General features: G+C 45.5%; 9 protein-coding genes across 9 annotated transcripts; 4 read left to right on the top strand and 5 right to left on the bottom strand.

Moving 5' to 3' along the window:
• The first annotated feature begins 39 nt into the window (after positions 1 to 39).
• V1514DRAFT_369259 (amino acid permease-domain-containing protein) lies at positions 40 to 2,489 on the top strand. The gene is made up of 2 exons (XM_066929940.1): positions 40 to 1,096; positions 1,169 to 2,489. The coding sequence occupies exons 1-2, from the start codon at positions 205 to 207 to the stop codon at positions 2,323 to 2,325; spliced, it is 2,049 nt and encodes a 682-aa protein (XP_066781739.1). The 5' UTR covers positions 40 to 204; the 3' UTR covers positions 2,326 to 2,489.
• Positions 2,457 to 4,488, bottom strand: V1514DRAFT_335595 (uncharacterized protein). The gene has a single exon (XM_066928422.1). The coding sequence runs from the start codon at positions 4,332 to 4,334 to the stop codon at positions 2,535 to 2,537; it is 1,800 nt and encodes a 599-aa protein (XP_066781740.1). The 5' UTR covers positions 4,335 to 4,488; the 3' UTR covers positions 2,457 to 2,534.
• Positions 4,489 to 4,614: 126 nt separating this feature from the next.
• Positions 4,615 to 5,974, top strand: V1514DRAFT_335596 (uncharacterized protein). The gene has a single exon (XM_066928423.1). It carries the CDS (start codon positions 4,724 to 4,726, stop codon positions 5,708 to 5,710), a length of 987 nt encoding a protein of 328 aa, XP_066781741.1. The 5' UTR covers positions 4,615 to 4,723; the 3' UTR covers positions 5,711 to 5,974.
• Positions 5,917 to 6,926, bottom strand: V1514DRAFT_335597 (uncharacterized protein). The gene has a single exon (XM_066928424.1). The coding sequence runs from the start codon at positions 6,900 to 6,902 to the stop codon at positions 6,033 to 6,035; it is 870 nt and encodes a 289-aa protein (XP_066781742.1). The 5' UTR covers positions 6,903 to 6,926; the 3' UTR covers positions 5,917 to 6,032.
• Positions 6,927 to 7,166: 240 nt separating this feature from the next.
• On the top strand, positions 7,167 to 9,625 carry V1514DRAFT_344325 (uncharacterized protein; the record flags this gene model as incomplete). Its single annotated transcript, XM_066929183.1, has 2 exons — positions 7,167 to 7,731; positions 7,785 to 9,625. 2 exons carry the CDS (start codon positions 7,167 to 7,169, stop codon positions 9,623 to 9,625), a joined length of 2,406 nt encoding a protein of 801 aa, XP_066781743.1.
• A 22-nt stretch (positions 9,626 to 9,647) lies between these two features.
• On the bottom strand, positions 9,648 to 10,803 carry V1514DRAFT_321692 (general substrate transporter; the record flags this gene model as incomplete). The annotated part of the gene is made up of 3 exons (XM_066926059.1): positions 9,648 to 10,137; positions 10,187 to 10,411; positions 10,520 to 10,803. 3 exons carry the CDS (start codon positions 10,801 to 10,803, stop codon positions 9,648 to 9,650), a joined length of 999 nt encoding a protein of 332 aa, XP_066781744.1.
• Positions 10,804 to 11,299: 496 nt separating this feature from the next.
• On the top strand, positions 11,300 to 12,289 carry V1514DRAFT_310575 (D-isomer specific 2-hydroxyacid dehydrogenase; the record flags this gene model as incomplete). Its single annotated transcript, XM_066925774.1, has 1 exon — positions 11,300 to 12,289. The coding sequence occupies one exon, from the start codon at positions 11,300 to 11,302 to the stop codon at positions 12,287 to 12,289; it is 990 nt and encodes a 329-aa protein (XP_066781745.1).
• Positions 12,290 to 12,442: 153 nt separating this feature from the next.
• On the bottom strand, positions 12,443 to 14,349 carry V1514DRAFT_369265 (uncharacterized protein; the record flags this gene model as incomplete). The annotated part of the gene is made up of 2 exons (XM_066929941.1): positions 12,443 to 13,955; positions 14,023 to 14,349. The coding sequence occupies 2 exons, from the start codon at positions 14,347 to 14,349 to the stop codon at positions 12,618 to 12,620; spliced, it is 1,665 nt and encodes a 554-aa protein (XP_066781746.1). The 3' UTR covers positions 12,443 to 12,617.
• Positions 14,350 to 15,806: 1,457 nt separating this feature from the next.
• V1514DRAFT_335605 (histone deacetylase domain-containing protein) lies at positions 15,807 to 18,481 on the bottom strand. The gene is made up of 2 exons (XM_066928425.1): positions 17,479 to 18,481; positions 15,807 to 17,425 (listed from the first exon to the last, which is right to left on the bottom strand). Exons 1-2 carry the CDS (start codon positions 18,398 to 18,400, stop codon positions 16,185 to 16,187), a joined length of 2,163 nt encoding a protein of 720 aa, XP_066781747.1. The 5' UTR covers positions 18,401 to 18,481; the 3' UTR covers positions 15,807 to 16,184.
• Between the last annotated feature and the right edge of the window lie 68 nt (positions 18,482 to 18,549).

The raw sequence follows: 18,549 nt of genomic DNA on the forward strand, positions 1-18,549 counted from the left end.
ATCTCGGCTTATAGAGTTTTTGAACTGAACAAGTCAAAAGCGGAGATTTGAGATGACACATGCCAATGTCAAGACACCGTCAGTCTTTATTTTATGAGCTTTACAAAAAGGTGTCTGGAGCAAGCTGAATAATTAAATTTTTTTTTTTTTGGGGGAGGGGTTTCAAAAATTTGGTTCTCTGGAGGCGCTTAGCTCTCAAAATAAATGAAAGACGTCGCGTCATCAGTCACGACTGTATCGTCGGCTTCCTCTGATGACGACCCGTTAAACGATCTTTTTCCAGATTCATTTGGTATTAACGAATACGGAAGGACTGATATTACTTTCAGGCACAATAATAATGGCGAGTACCACCGGACGATTCCAATATCGAGCGCGTCCAGTTTAAGGCAGGGTTCTTCAGCTGCGCCGTCTTCCCTCGGCACGTTTGTTATCGACGACGACGCGGCAGAAGGCACCGGTGGTGCACACATTATTGACGAGCAAGACGGTGTTGCCAATTTTTATTTTCCAAAAGTTCACACCGAGCTCAGGCGGAGTTTGAAGACGCGGCATATTCAAATGATTGCAGTTGGCGGCGTGCTTGGGAACGGATTGTTTATTGGCACGGGCAAGACGCTGGCCACGTCAGGCCCGTTAGGAATGTTACTCGGATTCGCAATCACGGGCGCGATTGTTTTCAGTGTCATGGCTTCGTTTGGTGAGATGGTGGCACTTATCCCCATTGCCGGTGGCGTATCTGCGTTTGGATCCAGGTTTGTCGATGACGCATTGGGGTTCGCGCTTGGGTTTTGCTATTGGTTTTCATTAGGGATTGCGATTCCTACTCAGATATCCTCAGCTGCAATTTTGGTTACTTATTTTTATCCGTTCGACCCTAGTCATATTCCTCCTGTGGCTCTAACTGTTCCGTTTTTTATAATCATATTGGTTATTAACTCAATGGAAGTTAAGATATATGGAGAAATTGAGTATTTTTTTGGCCAGCTCAAGCTGTGTATGCTTCTTGGTTTGATAATTCTCATGTTTGTCTTTAACCGTGCCGAAATTACCGCCCCGCTTGGCAAAACTACTGAATTCCCAGTCAATTTTTTATGTAAGAAATTTTTCTTTTTTTTTTTTTGAAAAACAGCAATTTAATATTAATTTTTTTTTTTGCGCATAATAGTTTGGAACAGTGCGGAAGCCAATTACGGACCGTTCAAGCCATTTTTCCAATCCGGATCACATCATATCGGAGGAGCCAGCGGTCGGTTTCTCATGATTTGGACAGCCGTGGTTCAATCCGTGTATGTGTTTTCTGGCACTGAACTTGTAGCGTTGACCGCAGGAGAGGCCAAAAACCCACGCAAAACACTGCCACGTGCCACGCGACGCATATTTTTGCGCATCTTTATTTTATACATGCTTGCCGTTTTCGCCATCGGATTAAACGTTTCGGCTGGTGATCCAGGATTGCCATCGTTTTACACACCATGGTCACGGTTTAGCAGTCAGCAGGTATCATGGACATGGTCGTCCACGACGTCTGCAAATTGCGTGAACGGCAAGGTCTCAATGCAAGGGTTTGCTAATTCTAATTCGTCACCTTGGGTGATTGCCATGCAAAACGCGGGCCGATGCAACGGTGCGGCCGTGATTACTTGCTTTTTTGTGTTTTGTGCCTGGTCGGCTGGCAACTCATTTCTGTATGCATCCAGCCGAACATTGTACGCGTTGGCCGCGCAGGGCAAATTTCCTCGAGTTTTTCAGAGATGCACAAAACGAGGCGTGCCGTTTATTTCAATCCTGTTCACGTCCGCATTAGCACTCACCGTTTTTTTAGTGTCGTTCCCAAATAAAAAAGCAGTCACGGTTTATTACTGGGTCCGCAAGCTCACGTCCGTGCCTGGCACTCTGACCTGGGCCGGCATTTGCTTGTCTTACATTCGATTTTATTATGGCCTCAAGCTGCGACCGGACATTGTGCAACGTGACATGGCGTCATATCCGTACCGGTCGCCGTTTCAACCATTCACTGCATATTTTGGATTAATTGGTTCTTTACTCATGGTAATTTTTAATGACATGACCATATTTATTTCATTTGAATATCAATACCTGTTTGCATCATATGTTTCATTGGTTACATTTTTTTTATGCTTTATTGGTTACAAATTTTGGAGAAGAACACGGATCGTACCATTAACTCAATTAGATCTCGATCTGGGCAGACGAGAGATGGACATGTACGATGCCGAGACCGAAGCCGAATTAGGAAGACGCGAGAAGCCAATAATTTCTCTCAAGCGTTGGTGGAAATGGATTAAAATTTTACTTGTATAATTTTTTTTTTTTTCATTATTATTTTTGTTTGCGAGGCGTTAGTTTTCATTTTTTCATTTTTTCATTTTTTCATTTTTTTTTTTTTCTTGCTATTTCACCATATGGCGACCAAAAAAATTCGCTTAATGTCATTTGTCATAATTAATGCATTAAATAATTATATACAATGTAAATTTAACATGATTTGAGATGCAATATGACCAGCATGATCAGTCGATTAGGTACTCAATATCTGGAATTTTGTTTACGATTCGCTTGACCACCTCATCATCACGTAATTTTTGATCATTAATCGTCGGTGCGGTTGGTGCCAATTTTGCAGCCGACCTGGATAATGAAGATGATGATGAATTGGGCTTCGGTGGCGGAACGTAGATCGGGCTTGGGTTTGCATGTTGTGAAGGTTGAGAAGCGATTGGAGAGGCAAGGAAGCTGCCCCAATTGTCGTCATCAGCAGAATCCTGCACAACGACTGAATGTTGTGGTGGCGTATTTGTTGATACTGGTTGCAATGGTGCCATCATGGTCGTCGGCGGCGGTGTTGATCGTGGCAATGCAGGTTGCGCTGTTGCGGGCAACGGAATAGGCGCCGGTAAGGATGGTGTTGGTTGACGAGGTTGCGATTCAAGCTCTGGCGCATGTCTTTCCTGCCATGAAAAATAACTCTCATTCGAGTTGGATTGTTGTTGTTGCTGCTGCTGTGGCTGTGATGGTTGCATGGAAGGTCGAATTGGCGGTGATTGAAGGACTGGGTATGAAGGACTAATTCGATTGTGCACGTACGACGCATCCGAATTCTCCCAATCAAACAGATTTCCCTTATTTTGTCGTGCCGTGGTCTTCCACCGACGCACGACTGCTTTCACGCGCGCCTGAACTTCCGTGTGATTCCATTTCACCCTGATGCCGTCATGGTCGGCATGAACCGCGCTCGTAGCACTCGACAATGACGATGGCGTGCCGGGCCTCGAATCTCCGTGCGGCATGTAAAATTGGCGCGTGGCGCGCATGAGTTGATCGTTGATTCGCTTGGATGATCCAAACGATAACAAGCTTGCGGGCGCGACTTGCCTGTCTGAAAAAAAATTGGCAATCGATGAAAACCGGGAATTGTTGCCCGCCGGTAATTGTTCGTTAACCGGGAATAATTCAATCAATCGTGCCAACGTGGTCGGAACCGGGCTTGCCGACTTTGAATTCAAAAACTGGTCATCTTCTGGACCTGCAAACGGATTTACAAACTCTGAAAATTCCTCGTCATTATTATTATTATTGTTGTTGTTATTGCTTAACGACACGGTGGATTTTGGTTGTGATGATAACGGCGGCGAAACAAAAGATGACGCATACACGTCGTCATCAACTTTGTTAGCGTCATGCTGGTCATTGCTGCCGTTAATTTCTGTGGTGGGTAATTCTGACTCAACATTGCTAGTTGGCCAGTCCGGAATTCCATCCTCAGGCTTGCTCGGTTCTACCGTTACTTCAGCAGGCAAGGTTACATTTTTTGCTTGTGCGTCCTGCAACACCGCGTCCACACTATCGTGGTGGTTTATATTCAAATCGTCAACTTTGGCACCGACAATGTTCATGTCATGGAAACCATTAACCACATGATCATTCTTCGGCTCGTAACCTTGTTTCCACGGATCTTCTTCTTCTTCTTCTTCTTCTTCTTCTTCTTCCTCTTCCTCTATCTGTTTGTCTTGATATATTTTGCTTGCCTCTGTATTGGTAGTCACTGTGTCTGCAATTGGCAATGCAAATTGGTAATCTAAAATCGGCAGGGCGTCTGGCATGGCACCCAACGTCACCGGATCCGCACTCCTAGACCAATCGGGCAAGACATCGTCATTAATTGCCCAAGAAGAAGTAACATCATTTGCTGCTTCCAACGACGTCGATGGCGAATGTGATGGTGATAATGTTGTTGTTGTTCGCGTCACCGTCGTTGGCGCCCGTTCTGGCGTCGGGATTGGCACTGACTCGACGGCACCCCATGGGTCCATTTCTTTACTCTTTGCGACAACTTGAAAACCCCCCCAAAAGTAAAAAAAAAAAAAAAAAAAAAACTAATTCGTCCTATATGATAATCATCCCCGTGTATAAATAATTAACAACCCCCCTCAGCATCCAATTTTTTGTGTGCAGCCTAGCTAGCTGTTCACACATACGAAATTAAAAGTAAAAAAAGAAGCAGATAATCGAAAGGTACAGATCCCTTACATTTACAGCAACGTTGGGAGTTTTTTTTTTTTCTCGGTGAAAATTTCAGAGATAACGTAAACCCAATAGACAAAAATAAAATAAAACAAATACAATTAAACCCCCTACTGAAAAAGTACCCAACAGGACGGGCTTTATTCAATATTTAATCAAAAAAATAAAATAAAATAAAATGCCGCTGATAAAGAGACAAAATGATAATGCTACGGCGGCGGTAGTTGCGGATGCGGATAAGTTATTGTCAGAACTATCATTAAAAGTGTCGCGAGCCGGGCCTTCGGAGGATGATATCGACGAACTGGATGAAGAACAAGTCCAAGAACATTTTGAAGACAATGAAGATGAAGATGAAGATGAAGGTCATGGAGTGATTAGCAGTTTAGCACCAAAATCTCGCGGGGGTCCGACGTCACCTCTTGCCAAACCAAACAACAGTCATCTTACGCAGTCACACCCTCATCTTTCAACATCAGGCACGCCAGCAATTTCCAGGCCAGCATCGCCGTATACATTGAACCCGCCAATTGATTTTGATGGCTTGTCGTGGCCATCGGTGGGTACTCGAACCAGGTTAGAATCTACTGCGGAAGAAACGACGGCCAAGATCCAACGCATCGCTGACGCCGTGCGAGTCATCCTGACCGAAATTGGTGAGGACCCAACCAGGGAAGGATTGTTATCGACCCCGGAACGGTATGCCAAGGCCATCATGTTTTTAACCCGCGGATATGAGCAAAACATCAGGACCGTGATTAACCGGGCCGTGTTTGAAGAAGACCATGACGAGATGGTGATCGTGAAGGACATTCCGATTTTTTCTCTCTGCGAGCATCACATGGTACCGTTTAATGGCACCATGTCGATCGGATACATTCCAAACTCGCGAGTGCTTGGCCTGTCCAAGCTGGCCCGGATTGCCGAGATGTTTGCCCGCAGGTTGCAAGTTCAGGAGCGGTTGACCAAGCAAGTTGCGCTCGCCATGTGGGAAATCTTGCGGCCGCAAGGCGTAGCGGTCGTGATGGAGGCCAGTCATATGTGCATGGTCATGCGCGGAGTGCAAAAACCAGGCAGCATGACCGTGACCAGTTGCATGCTCGGTCGATTCAGAGAATCGCAAAAGACGAGGGAGGAGTTTTTCTCTTTGCTGGGCAAGCGGTAAAAGAAAGTAAAGCTTGGCTTTTGGTTTACTTTTCTTTTTTAATTTGCTTGTTAAGGTATCAGTTGGTGTAAAAGTATTATTATTATTATTATTATTATTTTTTTTTTTTTTTTTTTTTTTGGAAAAGGCTTCAACAGCATTGGGGTATGAATAGGTTTTTGTTTCGTTTTTATTCGGGGTATAAGGATACTGGGTTCACATTCAACATTTGTACAAAGATCTTCTCATTTAGTAACATAATATATATATACGTGCATAACATCATTATTTGTATTCCATAGCAGTCGTTAATATTTATTTTTCCTTGTGGTTGTGATCCTGCTCAGTGTTCACTAACAACAAGAGGTTCGCGTTCTTGCGCGTCTTCGACCCGCACGTTTTGCAAAACGTCATCAATTGCTTGAGCGGATCTTGAACCAAGCCGGATGGCGCCACCAGCAAACAACAAAATGGCAGATTCGACCGTGACAATAGCGGCGATAATGACGGCAAAGATCCATTGCAATCCAAACACCTTGTCCAAGACTTGCGACACGGCCAGGCCCCAAGTTAAAAACGCGGACGCGAACCCAAAACTAAAATCGGCAAACAAAACCAAGACCAGGGACGGGAACACGAGCAAGGACCAAATCAAAATGTTTGCCAAAACGCGACTGAAAATGGATTGCGAATGCACGGCCACGGCGCCGGTCCAGAGCACGGCAAACAACGTCCACGCCAGCGGGAACGCGGACGCGCCGAGGTGGATCGTGAGCCATTTGGCCAGCGGTGACAATGATGTCGTACGGCTGGCCAGGTACTGCAGCACGGACGTTGCAAAATTTAAAATCACAACAATCTCGGCCAGCACGTAGTGGCCGTGAGCCAGAAACAACACCCAGAGGAAATGCAACGAGTCAAACGTGATGAACGGAACCACGACCCGCTGGGCAGCTTCCTTGGATTCCGCCGGCCCAGCAAAAAGCTGGTGCAGGTACGCAATGCGGGACACGTACGTGGCAGTCCAAAACAGTACGACAAACACAACGTTGGGCGTGAACGCGGTATGATCGAGCCGGAACGCAGGAGACGACGGGTAGTCATCACCGGCAGGCAAGCCGCGGCCGGAAAGATAGTACAGGTTGATCACAATGGACACGGCGAACGCCAGCACTGCCAGCGTGCGTTGCAGCTCTGCTCTTTCGATTGCCATGGCTTGATGTCTTGTCTGAAGATGATGAGGGTGACGATGATGATGATGATGATGTTCCTCACCAAAGTCACGCGGGGCAACGCAGGCCTGACGTCATCCGCAGAGTTATCACTAATTACGTACGTTATTACGTAACGTTGATAACTTGCAACTGCGGAGTTATCACCGTTGGGAATATCAATATCCAAAGTCGCTTGCCTGACCCAAATTTTGAAAAAAGAAAAACATCCAAAACCTCCTGACCCAGCCCCGGATTTGTGCCAAATGGCTTCGTACTCCCGGTCGCATCTGCATCACCACTTGCTGAACCCGCAGCAGCCGGCACCGCAGCAGCAGCAGCAGCAGCAGCAGCAGCAGCCGGGTCAGTTGCAAGACCAACAGCAGCTCCCACTTCCGCGAGCCATCAACTCGGTTTCGCTGGACATCGTAAGCTCTCAATCTACAGGTTTAAAGTCTCCAGTGCAGTCCATCCAGGTTCATGACCAGGCCCAGACTCAGACTCAGACTCAGACTCAGACTCAGACTCAGACTCAGAACCCACAATCAGTGGCATCTTCTGTTGCAGCCGCAGCAGCAGCGGTAACTCGGTCGCCGCATTACAATGGCGGCCAAGTGCCGTCCTCGTCCGATCAAAAGAAAAGACTGCATCATAGTTGGGTATGGAACTATTTTGATCGCCAGGAAGACGCAGACGGCATGTCGTATGCAACCTGTCAACTTCCCAAAATGCCATCTGCCAAACGGCAAGCCGGTTCCAGGCGGCATGGCGATGATGCTGAAGACGAAGAAGAAGAAGATGATGAAGATGATGTCGAAATCAATTCCAGAGGTGAGATGGTTCTATTTTACGGCTTACGGTTTTTGCTAACTCTTATTGTCTAGACGTAAAATGCCTGGCAAAATACAAATATTCACAAGGCACAAAAAACTTGATTCGTCACCTTGTCAGAACTCACAACGTGTTTAAAACCACGGCATCTTCATCTGCAACCGCGGTTGCTCATCCTTCGTCTTCTACTTCATCATCATCTTCTTCTTCATCGTCCATGAACGCGAATGCTTATCCATACGGTCCTGAAGACGCGCAATCTGCTCGCGCACAGGCTGCGGCTGCAGTCGCTGCCGTGGCTGCCGTCGGTGACCGGTATTCGTGGATGGCAGCAGACTCGTTGACTCAAAACGCGGGCCCTTTCATGTCTTCTGGAACAAACGCGGCATACCTCATGTCCGATCTGGCCACTCACGACAACGCGTCGTCACAGCCTGGCACGGTCGCGGTTCCAACAACTGCGGTTGGCACGGCCGCAGGTCATCATCATCATAATCATCTTCATCTTCATCATCCGATGACGACAGCGACGACGTTGACGGCAACAGCGACGCAGAAAATTAGGTATTGGGCTGATAACGAGATTGCGGCTTTATTGCAAGCCTATCATGACGTGCGAAGTGCGCGCAGCTTGGAAGCAGGCGAGCTCGGATTGGACGACTTAGTTGAAGACACATATTCGGCTTTCACTGCCCGATCGGTTCAACATAATCAGCAATTAGAATCGCAAGGCGTTGCTGACCTTGATCAATTTTTCCCCCGCCGAAATCCAAAGAGCGTGTATGACAAGTTGTTTGGCTTGATTGCAACTTACAAGTTCATAACCGAATACGAAGACGATCGCTTGCAAGGTGACCGTGGTGCCGGTGGTGCGAAATTGGAATCGAAAAAACCATGGTGGGACATGGTCCCGCATGAGCACCGCCGGTTTTTGGGCAAGAACCGAACATGGCTAAGCAGGCCGGTATATGCCACCATGAGCGTGTTATTGCCGTCATCGTTGTTGCGCAGGAATGGTTCCAAGGCGTTGGCTCGCGCGCGGCTGGTTAGTGAGGACGAGATTGATCATGACCTTCGGCATGAATCTCGGCAACGGCAAGGACTGCAGCAACATATTCATAATTTGCAGCAACAACAGCAGCAACAGATTCGACAGATTCAGCAGATTCAACATCAACAGCAGCAAGACCAAAACCAGCAACGGCAGCAGCAACATGAACACCAAGATCATCATCAGCAGCAATCACTATCGCAACCAAAACTACAACAACAACAACAACAACAACAACAACAACAACAACAACAACAACAACAACAACAACAACAACAACAACAACATGCGCAGTCACAGTCTGAACAATCTCAGGTTTCACCACAACAAGCGCAATTGCAAACCCGCGGAGTTAAAAGACATCGCAGTCATCAGCAATCCACGACAAAATCAGCAGCCACCAAACGGCAACGCCGGGCCGCGTTGATCTTGCAATCACTTACCGACACGCTAGATGCGTTATCTGATAAAGACAACGACGACGACGACGATAGTAATGGCAACAACAAAAACGACGACAATGACAATGACAATGACAATGATGACGACGACGACAACGACAACGACAACGGTAATGTCGAGCAAGATGCTGAGAACGGTATCAGCACCGGCAGGATTGTGAATCATCATGATTCGGCCGCGGCGTCAAGGTTTCTTGCTTGGACACATCAACAGCAACCTGGTGGCGGCACCGGCCGGACCGTGATGACGCAATTGGACCAGTTCCAACGACAAATGTTGGCCGAGCAGGAACAGCAAACAAACTTATTACAAACGTTGGTCAATCAACAAAACAGAATGATGACAGCTTTAGAACAGGTCCTTCGAAGTGAACGAAGATGAAAAAATTTAATTAAACTACAAACTAAACATCATCCACGTGTGCTACTTGTTCTTTTTGTTCAGCCGTGGTTGAGATCGTGCCGTCATAATTATGCTCGAGTTCGTCAACCAGGTTTAAAACGTAATCATGAGCCTTCCAAGCCGGCACTCCTTTAGTAAACAAGTTATCCATCATTTCTAACGGAAGTCCCTTGGTCTCCGGAATCAACAAAAAAACATAACAAAATCCAATCATGGACAATGACGCAAACAAAAAATACACGCCAAATGACATGCTGGCAAACATTTGCGGCGTGAACCGGGCCATGATGAAGCTCCAAAACCAGTTTGCGGACGCGTTGATGGCTTGCACGAACGTGCGAATGTTTTGATCAAAAATTTCTGCATTAATCACCCACGGCGTCCAATTCCATGACGCAGAGTAAAAAACGGTCCAGATATAAAAAAAAGCCATGGCGGCCCTGCCACCGGGATCGAGTCCGGCAGGACCATCAGAGCCGGACGAAATGAGCCTGGATGACGGATCAGAAATTTTAACGTACGCGCCCAAAAAATACATGCACGCGGTCACGCCGGCGGCCCCAGGATTCGACCAAAAAAACCATCCACAGAAAAGTGGAGCATGCCTTGATGACGCCAAAAATGCCGGTCGACAACAACTTTGCGTCCGTGCCACCGATGCCGAGTGATTGGAAAATCGTGGGCGAGTAATAATTCACGGCGTTGATGCCGCTCGAGTTTTGCCACACAAACAAAATGGTGGATAATGCCAGGCGGGCCAAGATCCTGCGTGACCGGATCACGGCCCGCACTGGTGCCCAGACACCGAGACCAATCACATCCGCGCGAGATTAGATTGCCTGTTCGATCTGCGCAACCTCAAATTGCAAATACGGATCGTCGTGATTGAGGTTGCGAAACCATCGCAGGTTTGCCAGGCCGGCAGTCGTGTTGCCGTTCATCATGAGCCATCGAGGCGATTCGTTAAGGGAAAAAGTGCCAACGAAAAGCAAGCCGCCGGGGATAAACTGAATCGCAAACGGAATGATCCATTGATTTGAACCCAACGGCAACGTGACCGAAGCCGCGTAGTTGATCCAAAACCCAACCAAGCTGCCGAGCTGCCACACAACGTCGTACATTGCCAGTAATTGGGCCCTGATCCCTGGCGGCGCCATTTCAGAAATGTCACGTGCACGGCATTGCATTACGTAAGTATTTCAGGTTAGGGTAATTGTGCGGCGCGTTCTCCGCCGGTTTCGGCGCCAGTTGCTCGGACTGGTTTTTTGGCGTGGCGGACAATGCGAGAACAGAACGAGGTGCGGACAATTCATTCCAATTCCAATTCCATCCGTCACTGCTGGTTGGGCTGCTGGTCTCCGCTATCGGCACTCGTGTGCAACTTGCGACTGATGGGTTTTGTATTGGCTGCAAAAGTATAAGCGTAACGGCAGTGCAGCGGAAAATGAATGACGTGGGGTATTTCATGGGGCCCCTGGTGACCCCCACGACTTCCGCGACTTCGACGGCAAGCCAGTCGCCGGTTATAAGAGAGGCCCATTGCGCCTGGGGTTTTTTTTTTTTTTCATTTTGATTCCCCTTTTCTGTTCTTGTTTCAAGTCAATTTCACTCAATTGCTTTTTTTTTTCTTTTATATATATATATATATAAACAATGACCAAGGGACACGTTTTATTGCTCGGCCAGGTCGCCCTGGCCCAGTCGGAATGGACCGCGCTGGCCGAGTTCGCCAAGTTATCGATCGATGATTCAAATTCCAAGGCTGAATTGATTGAAAATTTCAAGGGCAAGTACTCTGACGTGAACGTGATTTATCACATGAACGGTTCCAAGTCCGCGTTCCACATTGACGAAGAAGTTATCGATGCGTTCCCGGATTCGGTCAAGTTTATTGCCCACAACGGTGCCGGTTATGACATGATTAACGCTAATGCGTTAATCAAGCGTGGCGTCAAGTTATCAAACACGCCCGGTTCCGTGGATGATGCCACTGCGGACGTTAACTTCTTTCTCATCCTCGGCGCGCTCAGAGGATTCAACTTGGCCCTGAACAACCTGCGACAAGGCAATTGGACCAACGGCCTGCCGCTCACTCACGACCCTGAAGGCAAAGTTCTCGGCATTCTCGGTCTCGGTGGCATCGGTCGCGCAGTCAAGCGACGGGCGGACGCGTTCGACATTACGACCCAGTACCACAACCGCAAGCCGCTGTCTGACGAACTGGCCGGCGGTGCCAAGTACGTGTCGTTTGACGAATTACTGGCCACGTCCGACATTATCTCGTTGAACCTGCCTTTGAACGCCCATACCAGGCACATCATCAACAAGGAAGCCATTGCCAAGATGAAAGACGGCGTCGTGATTGTCAACACTGCTCGTGGTGCCGTTATCGATGAGGCCGCGCTGGTCGAGGCCCTGGAATCTGGCAAGGTTGCGTCCGTTGGGTTGGACGTGTTTGAACAAGAACCCAAGATCCACCCCGGATTGTTAAACAACAAAAACGTAATCTTGTTGCCTCATGTCGGTACCAGAACGTTTGAAACTCAAAAGAAGATGGAGATTCAGGTTCTCGACAACGTCAAGTCTGCATTGATCAACAACAAGCTTCTCAATATCGTGCCTGAGCATGCTCACCTTGTTTAATTTTTGTACATTTGGTAAAATAGAAATCTTTTACACACATTTTGGCTTAAACGCAAAATAATATAGTTGCCCAACCGTGTCACCACCTAATGAAAACATATTTATATAGCCAACTATGCGGGTCTACCTCATGATTTGTTCAAGTAAAAGTATGTTGTAACTAAATTATACTTTATTTACTAATTATAACTAATTATTTAAAAATACGTAGCTCTTTAGAACCAAAGAAGAAAAAAAAAATTATAATATCCATTCTCTTATAAGTCGCCAAGTCCCTTTTGCAAAAGAACCTTATCGACTTCACAATATTATATTCGCCTTTTTTTTTTTAAGCCTGGGTCACGCCAGATGGAACGTCGGAAGTAAACGAGCGCGCGTGCGAGATTGTCTTTTCTAACACGGCCGGATTGTTTAAATCTTGCTTGCGCTTAAAATACACGTAAAGATATCCAAATGCGGCAACAACAAGGAGCCCGCCCACGATGGCACCGACGGCAATGCCACCTTTAGCACCAGAAGACAAGCCACATGAAGAAGAAGAAGAAGAAGAAGAAGAAGAAGAAGAAGAAGAAGAAGAAGAAGAAGAATCGATAATGGAATCGGTCTCGGCGTCAAACGTACCTACGGATGACACGCCAGTGACGGCCTCGGACTTGACTGCGTCACGAGATCCATATGAAAATGCCGAGATGCCCGATGCATGATATCCAGTAGCCCATGACGGCAACTCGCACGAGGTCGAATTTGATTTAACAAACGCAACCGGCCCATCCTCGGGAACGCAATACTGGCTCATGCGACGTTGCGCCAAATGATATTCAGAACCAAGCGGGCGCACAAACATGGGCGAGTAATCTGCCGGCAAAATTTCTGACCCGGGGTTGATCGCGTTAATCAAATCGTTCAACGCCCAATCCGGACGGGACGGCGCCCGGTCGTAAAAATTGTGACGCAGGGCCCGGTTGGTCTGCACGTCGGTCGTGAACACGTGCCCGTTGGCATATGCGAACGCGGCTGGGGAAACCCCGGAAAAGGCTTCGTAGTTGCTCGTGTTTGCACGCGCGCCCTTCAACTGGTTGTACTGAGACGCGTCAATCACGGCCCACGAGTCCTGAGCCAGCGTCGTGCCAGCCGATGACGCGCTCACGTTCAACGACAAATCAGAAAAAGTGGTCGACTGGCCTGTCGCATCCGATGACACGTTCACGAGTTCAATGCCGGCATCTGCAGCAAGCGTGAGCCACCATGCGGACTGGGACACTCCAAAATTGCCATCACCTGCAATCTCAACCGCAGAAACAAACCGACCGACGGGATAATTGTTTTGCAAAATCTGGTTATACACGTTCGCTGCCGCGCATCGATAATTAGCCGCGATCGTGTTGTAAACCGACACGGAAGTCTGCTCGAGTCCAAAAAACAATCCAAACAACTTGATGTACGCCAGTTGCTTAAGAGGCGCGTATGATCCATCGTTCTTGATGAAAACCTGATCAGTATTATCAAGACCGGAAGCGCCAGAATAAAATGTAACGTCGACATCGTCGGCCTTGGAATAATCACTGCTATCGTACGTAATGTTGTTCAACATGTTGCCACGAACGCAAGCGGAAGTAACGTCGTCGTAATCGCCAACACGAGCAATGCTTTCAGATTTGCCGAGCAACTAAAAAAAAAAAAAAATATTATTAAAACTATGATAAAAAAATCGCAGAAAAAAAAATTATACATACGTCAATAAGATTCTGAGAAAATGAGTCAAGAGCAGCGACATTAGTGACAGGAATTTGGATGGCCAAAGATTCTTCGCCAATGATGCTCTTTGACGGAGCATTCTTGGTGCAATAAAGAACAACATATCGCTTCTGCCTGTTTTTAATACGCACAAACGTATTATTATATGTGATTGAAAACGGAAGCGAGTCATCGTCGGTGTACTTCACGTCAAAGTAGTCAACAGACGAATCCGAATCCGCGTTATAGCATCCGCTGACCAACCCGTTCACGACAGCTGGAGCAATCGCGAGAAGAGCAGTAAAGACAGTGTAGAGTCCCTTCATTATTGTTTCTGATATAACTAGAAGATGTGGTATCCAAACAAAACAAAGAGGATATATAGCCGGCCTTAAGTATCGCAATTTTTTGGCTTGCCCTGTGGTACGAAATATATGGTTCGTTACCGATCTTGTCTGTCATGAGCCTAGACTGTTCTGACTGGACAATGTTTAACAACAAATTGCCAAAATGTCATGGCAGCGAAGGCCAGTACTGTCTGTGTGCCAAGTATCGTGAGCTGAGTTGCTAGTTTGGCTTAAAATAATTGCTTTCAAACTGAGTGTGGGTATATGCTAATCTCGATATCCACCAAAAATTTTGATTATGTGATTTCAATATGAGTCTGGCACTTTTGAAAAATCTCATCATCCTTTCTACCTTCGCTCCCGCCAAGACTTGGAAGTGGGCCCTCCCGGTCAGGTTTTTTGCCAGATCTCTATCAAAACCTCGCCGGTCTTCTAGTTGTTGAAACTGTTAATTTTTTTAAAATTGTAAAACAAATTTCATGGTTACCACAAATACTATATGTATACACGTCTGTTTTTTTCTTTTTCTTTCTTTTTGGGTGCAGGTAAATGGTCAATTAGTTTCCGGTAGGGTAAATCACAGTAACCGACAACACGGCTGAAAAAAGAAAAAAAAATAATAATTAGAATTTTGTTCGGTTTTGTGAAGTAATTGCGTCAGAAATATTGTTTTGTGGTTTTTTGTAACTAAACAATAATAAAATGTTATTTTTTTTTTATTTGGTACCTTGTTCCTAAATGTTTGTATGAGCCAAAGTCCGGATACGACGGTTTGCGCCGGAGATAACATGAAAACCATGATTAATTTAAATTGTTTTTTATAATTTTATTGCACGTCATTATTTTATAATTTAACAATATCAAACTTTGTAATGGTGAACCATTTGATTGTTTGCTTCAGGCACAATACATTTCATCAGCACCCGTACCTATTCTTCTTTTTCTTTTTCTTTTTCTTTTTCTTCTTCTGCTTTTTCTTCAGGTGTTTTTAATCGACTTATAAATTTTTTTTTTTTTTTTTTTGTTGTTTTTTAATGGGGCTGGTGGTGGTCTCGATTTGATTGCTCGGTTTGATTCTATTATTTCTCTTGGCTGGGCTTTTTTTTGTTTGTTGCCCCTGAATCACCAATAAATATAGTTTGTTAACTTAATCTCATCGGTTGCAATCTAATCTGATTGCAGATCTAGTGTATTATTTTTTTTTTGGGGGGGTCGGGTTTGTGCCCGCACATTCGTCGTTACTTCTTTGCCGAATTCCGAAACAATGCTTGGAAATTACTATTTATATTATTATCATTATTATCATTATTATTACATGCTACGACTTTAGAATTTCTATTATGATTGTAATTGACTCTTGATTTAAAAAAAAAAAGACATTTTGATTTTTCTAAAATTTTTGAGATTTTGTAACAATCCAAGTTTTTTTTTGAATGATCAAGTTATACCAAGAAAAAGACGCAGCGTTTGAATTTAAATATTGTACCTTTTTTTTAAACAATATGGCGTCTGAACAAGTATATAATTGTAAAATTTTAAAATCAAGGTTAGATAGTTTTAAAAATTTAAAAATTTGTTTAATCTCTCGGCCTAATCTCTTCGCAAACCCTTTATCACCCTTTGCCAGGAATGGCTTTGCTTGCAATGGTAAAATCTTGTCCTTGTAATAATTTTCATAAAAAATTCATTCAACAAAACAAACCATAATTAATAAAACACCGAACACGCCTTTTTTTTTTTTTATCAAAAACAAATAGCATATCAGAGCCGTCCCTAGAAATACACAAATGAAAAAAAAAATTTACGACAAAAGACTAATGATTAATATGAAGATGTTTCATATCGTTTGCAATTTTCCAAAATCCGTCCTCGGTCTGGATAATCTTGGGCTTGACAAAATCATTTTCGCCAACAGATTTCTTGGCTGCAAGTGGCGAATTATATTTTTCATTGCTGTTGTTGCTGTTGTTGTTGTTCGTGTTGCTATTAGTCGCTATCGGGTTACCCCGTGTCGCAGCCGAAGCGGCAGCATGTTGCGACGGACTGATTTTTTTCCGATCTCTCAATACTCGGGTAGATCCCAGCGGCGTGTTGACAGCAGATGATGACGGTGTCGAGTTTGACGGCGTGCTAGTGCCAGACGGCATAAACGATCTCCCCAACTTGATCGCCTTCACTGTCCACTGATCATTCAACGCCGCCGTTTTGGGAGCTGCCCACCGAGGCTTGCAACCTTTTTCAAGGGCACGAACTGATGTGCTCGAACCGTATTGATCATTCCATGCGATGCCTTGCAATCCCAACAAATGAGACATTACGCCACTGCAAATGGCTGAATCTGAGTACCCGCCTTCCAAAACCGAAACCGTGCGTCCCTCACAAAACTCGTCTGCAAGCAATCTTGAATCTTGAGTAAACCGGGCAAAAAATGATGTTGGCACGTGAACGTCATGTCGTTGCATGCCCTTGTCCTCATACTCTGAAGCATCAAACCCGGCTGATAAGAAAACGGCGGCCTTAAATGGCAAACCTTTTTTTACTGATTCGGCCTGATTGTTTTTCAAAAATTGTCTTGCCCTGGTGAACAAATAACTATACCGGGTTCGATACAATTGTTCAAATTCTTCAATAGTTTCGTACGGTTCGAGATGCACATTCCAAATGCAGAGATCATGCGCGGTTAGGCAAGTAGATGCGTTCTTGATATATTCAGCAGTGGCATTTCCAACCTCGGTCGGAAACGAATTAACATCATGAAGTGAAAAATATCCAATTTTGGGAGATTTGAAATTTTTTGGCTCCTCTCCAGATACCGGTGTTGAAGATTCTTGCCGGTTGGTTGCATCTTTTACGTACGGGCAGTCAAACTCTTCATCTTGTTCCTCCAGTCCGGACAATTTCCAACAAATGTCTTGGCTGCCGTCTCCATGGTGTAAATCAAAGTCCAATATGACCGCATGGGTCAGTCCATGCTTCGCAGCTGCATATTGAATGCCAACGTGAGCGTTATTGATCAAGCAAAATCCAGATGGCGTGCAAGGGTGCGAATGATGTCCTTCAAGAAAAATTGTTTTAGATTTGTTACATCAAAAAAAAAAAAAACCTTACCTGGAGGTCTTATTGAAATAAAACATCTTTTGAATGACAATGGAGATTCGTCAAACACGTTATCAATGCCTGTCTCGACCGCACCAATGACACCCTCCAATGCTGAAATGGTCCCCTCTGATAAGTAAATATCTCCCGAGTTCCAATTATCGGGTACTTCAAGTTTTCCCTGGCTTAAGTTATCTGGAACCTCACCACATAATCCCTTCAACCTGTCTGGCCAATTTTTGCCATGCACTCGTTTAACATGATCCGCATTGGCCAAGTCAATTCGCCTTGACGATGATTCCACCAAGAAAGCATCAGGCCCTGATAACGTCACTGCTGACGCGATTCCAATCGCGCAAGCATTCAAACGCTGAGGTCGTTCAACAATGGAAGCAAGGTACCTCCTGGCCACCCAGCTTCGCGAAAACACGTGCATGTACGATAACGGTGATAGTAGCACAAGCGTCTTGTTCGAGTTATCCGTAATCACTTCAGGCTGCTGTTGTTTTGGTTCAAGTGGAACCGGCGACCCTTCTCGGCTAAGCCTGAGCCGCTCAATCTGCCTGACGAATTCATTGTCGTCTTGCAGTGATAATTGTTGTTTTTCCTCCTCTTTTACAGGCGTATAAGGCGGCGGCGGCTGCTGCTGCTGGCCGGTATCCGGCAGCGGTTGATTTGATTTCGGCTGCCATTTTATTCCTACTTCCGGTGCCCATAATTGCGAAGCCAAATGATCCGGAATCGAAGATTGTGAAATGAAATCTTTTGGTACTGCCGGGCCGTTAATAATTCCTGACAACGCGTCATTTAAAAAATCTTGCTCTGCCTCTGAGATGGCACTGCCGTGTGATTGTGGCTCGTCGGATCTGTCATTCAACAACTCCGTAAACGTGAATGAAGGAAATTGACCTCGTCCTGATTCTGCAGATGACATATTTATATATATACATATACATATATTTGTGAGCCGCCGGATCGATAAGCTCTACGTTTTCATATCGAATTTTTTTTTTTTTTGCCCTTGCGAGAAGAGTTGCGGGAAAGGGCCGCAACTGTAAACAATCTGATAATTTACCCGGCCAC

The sequence above is a fragment of the Lipomyces japonicus genome (genome assembly GCF_038497905.1).
Source record: "Lipomyces japonicus strain CBS 7319 unplaced genomic scaffold V1514scaffold_42, whole genome shotgun sequence".
NCBI lineage: Eukaryota > Fungi > Ascomycota > Lipomycetes > Lipomycetales > Lipomycetaceae > Lipomyces > Lipomyces japonicus.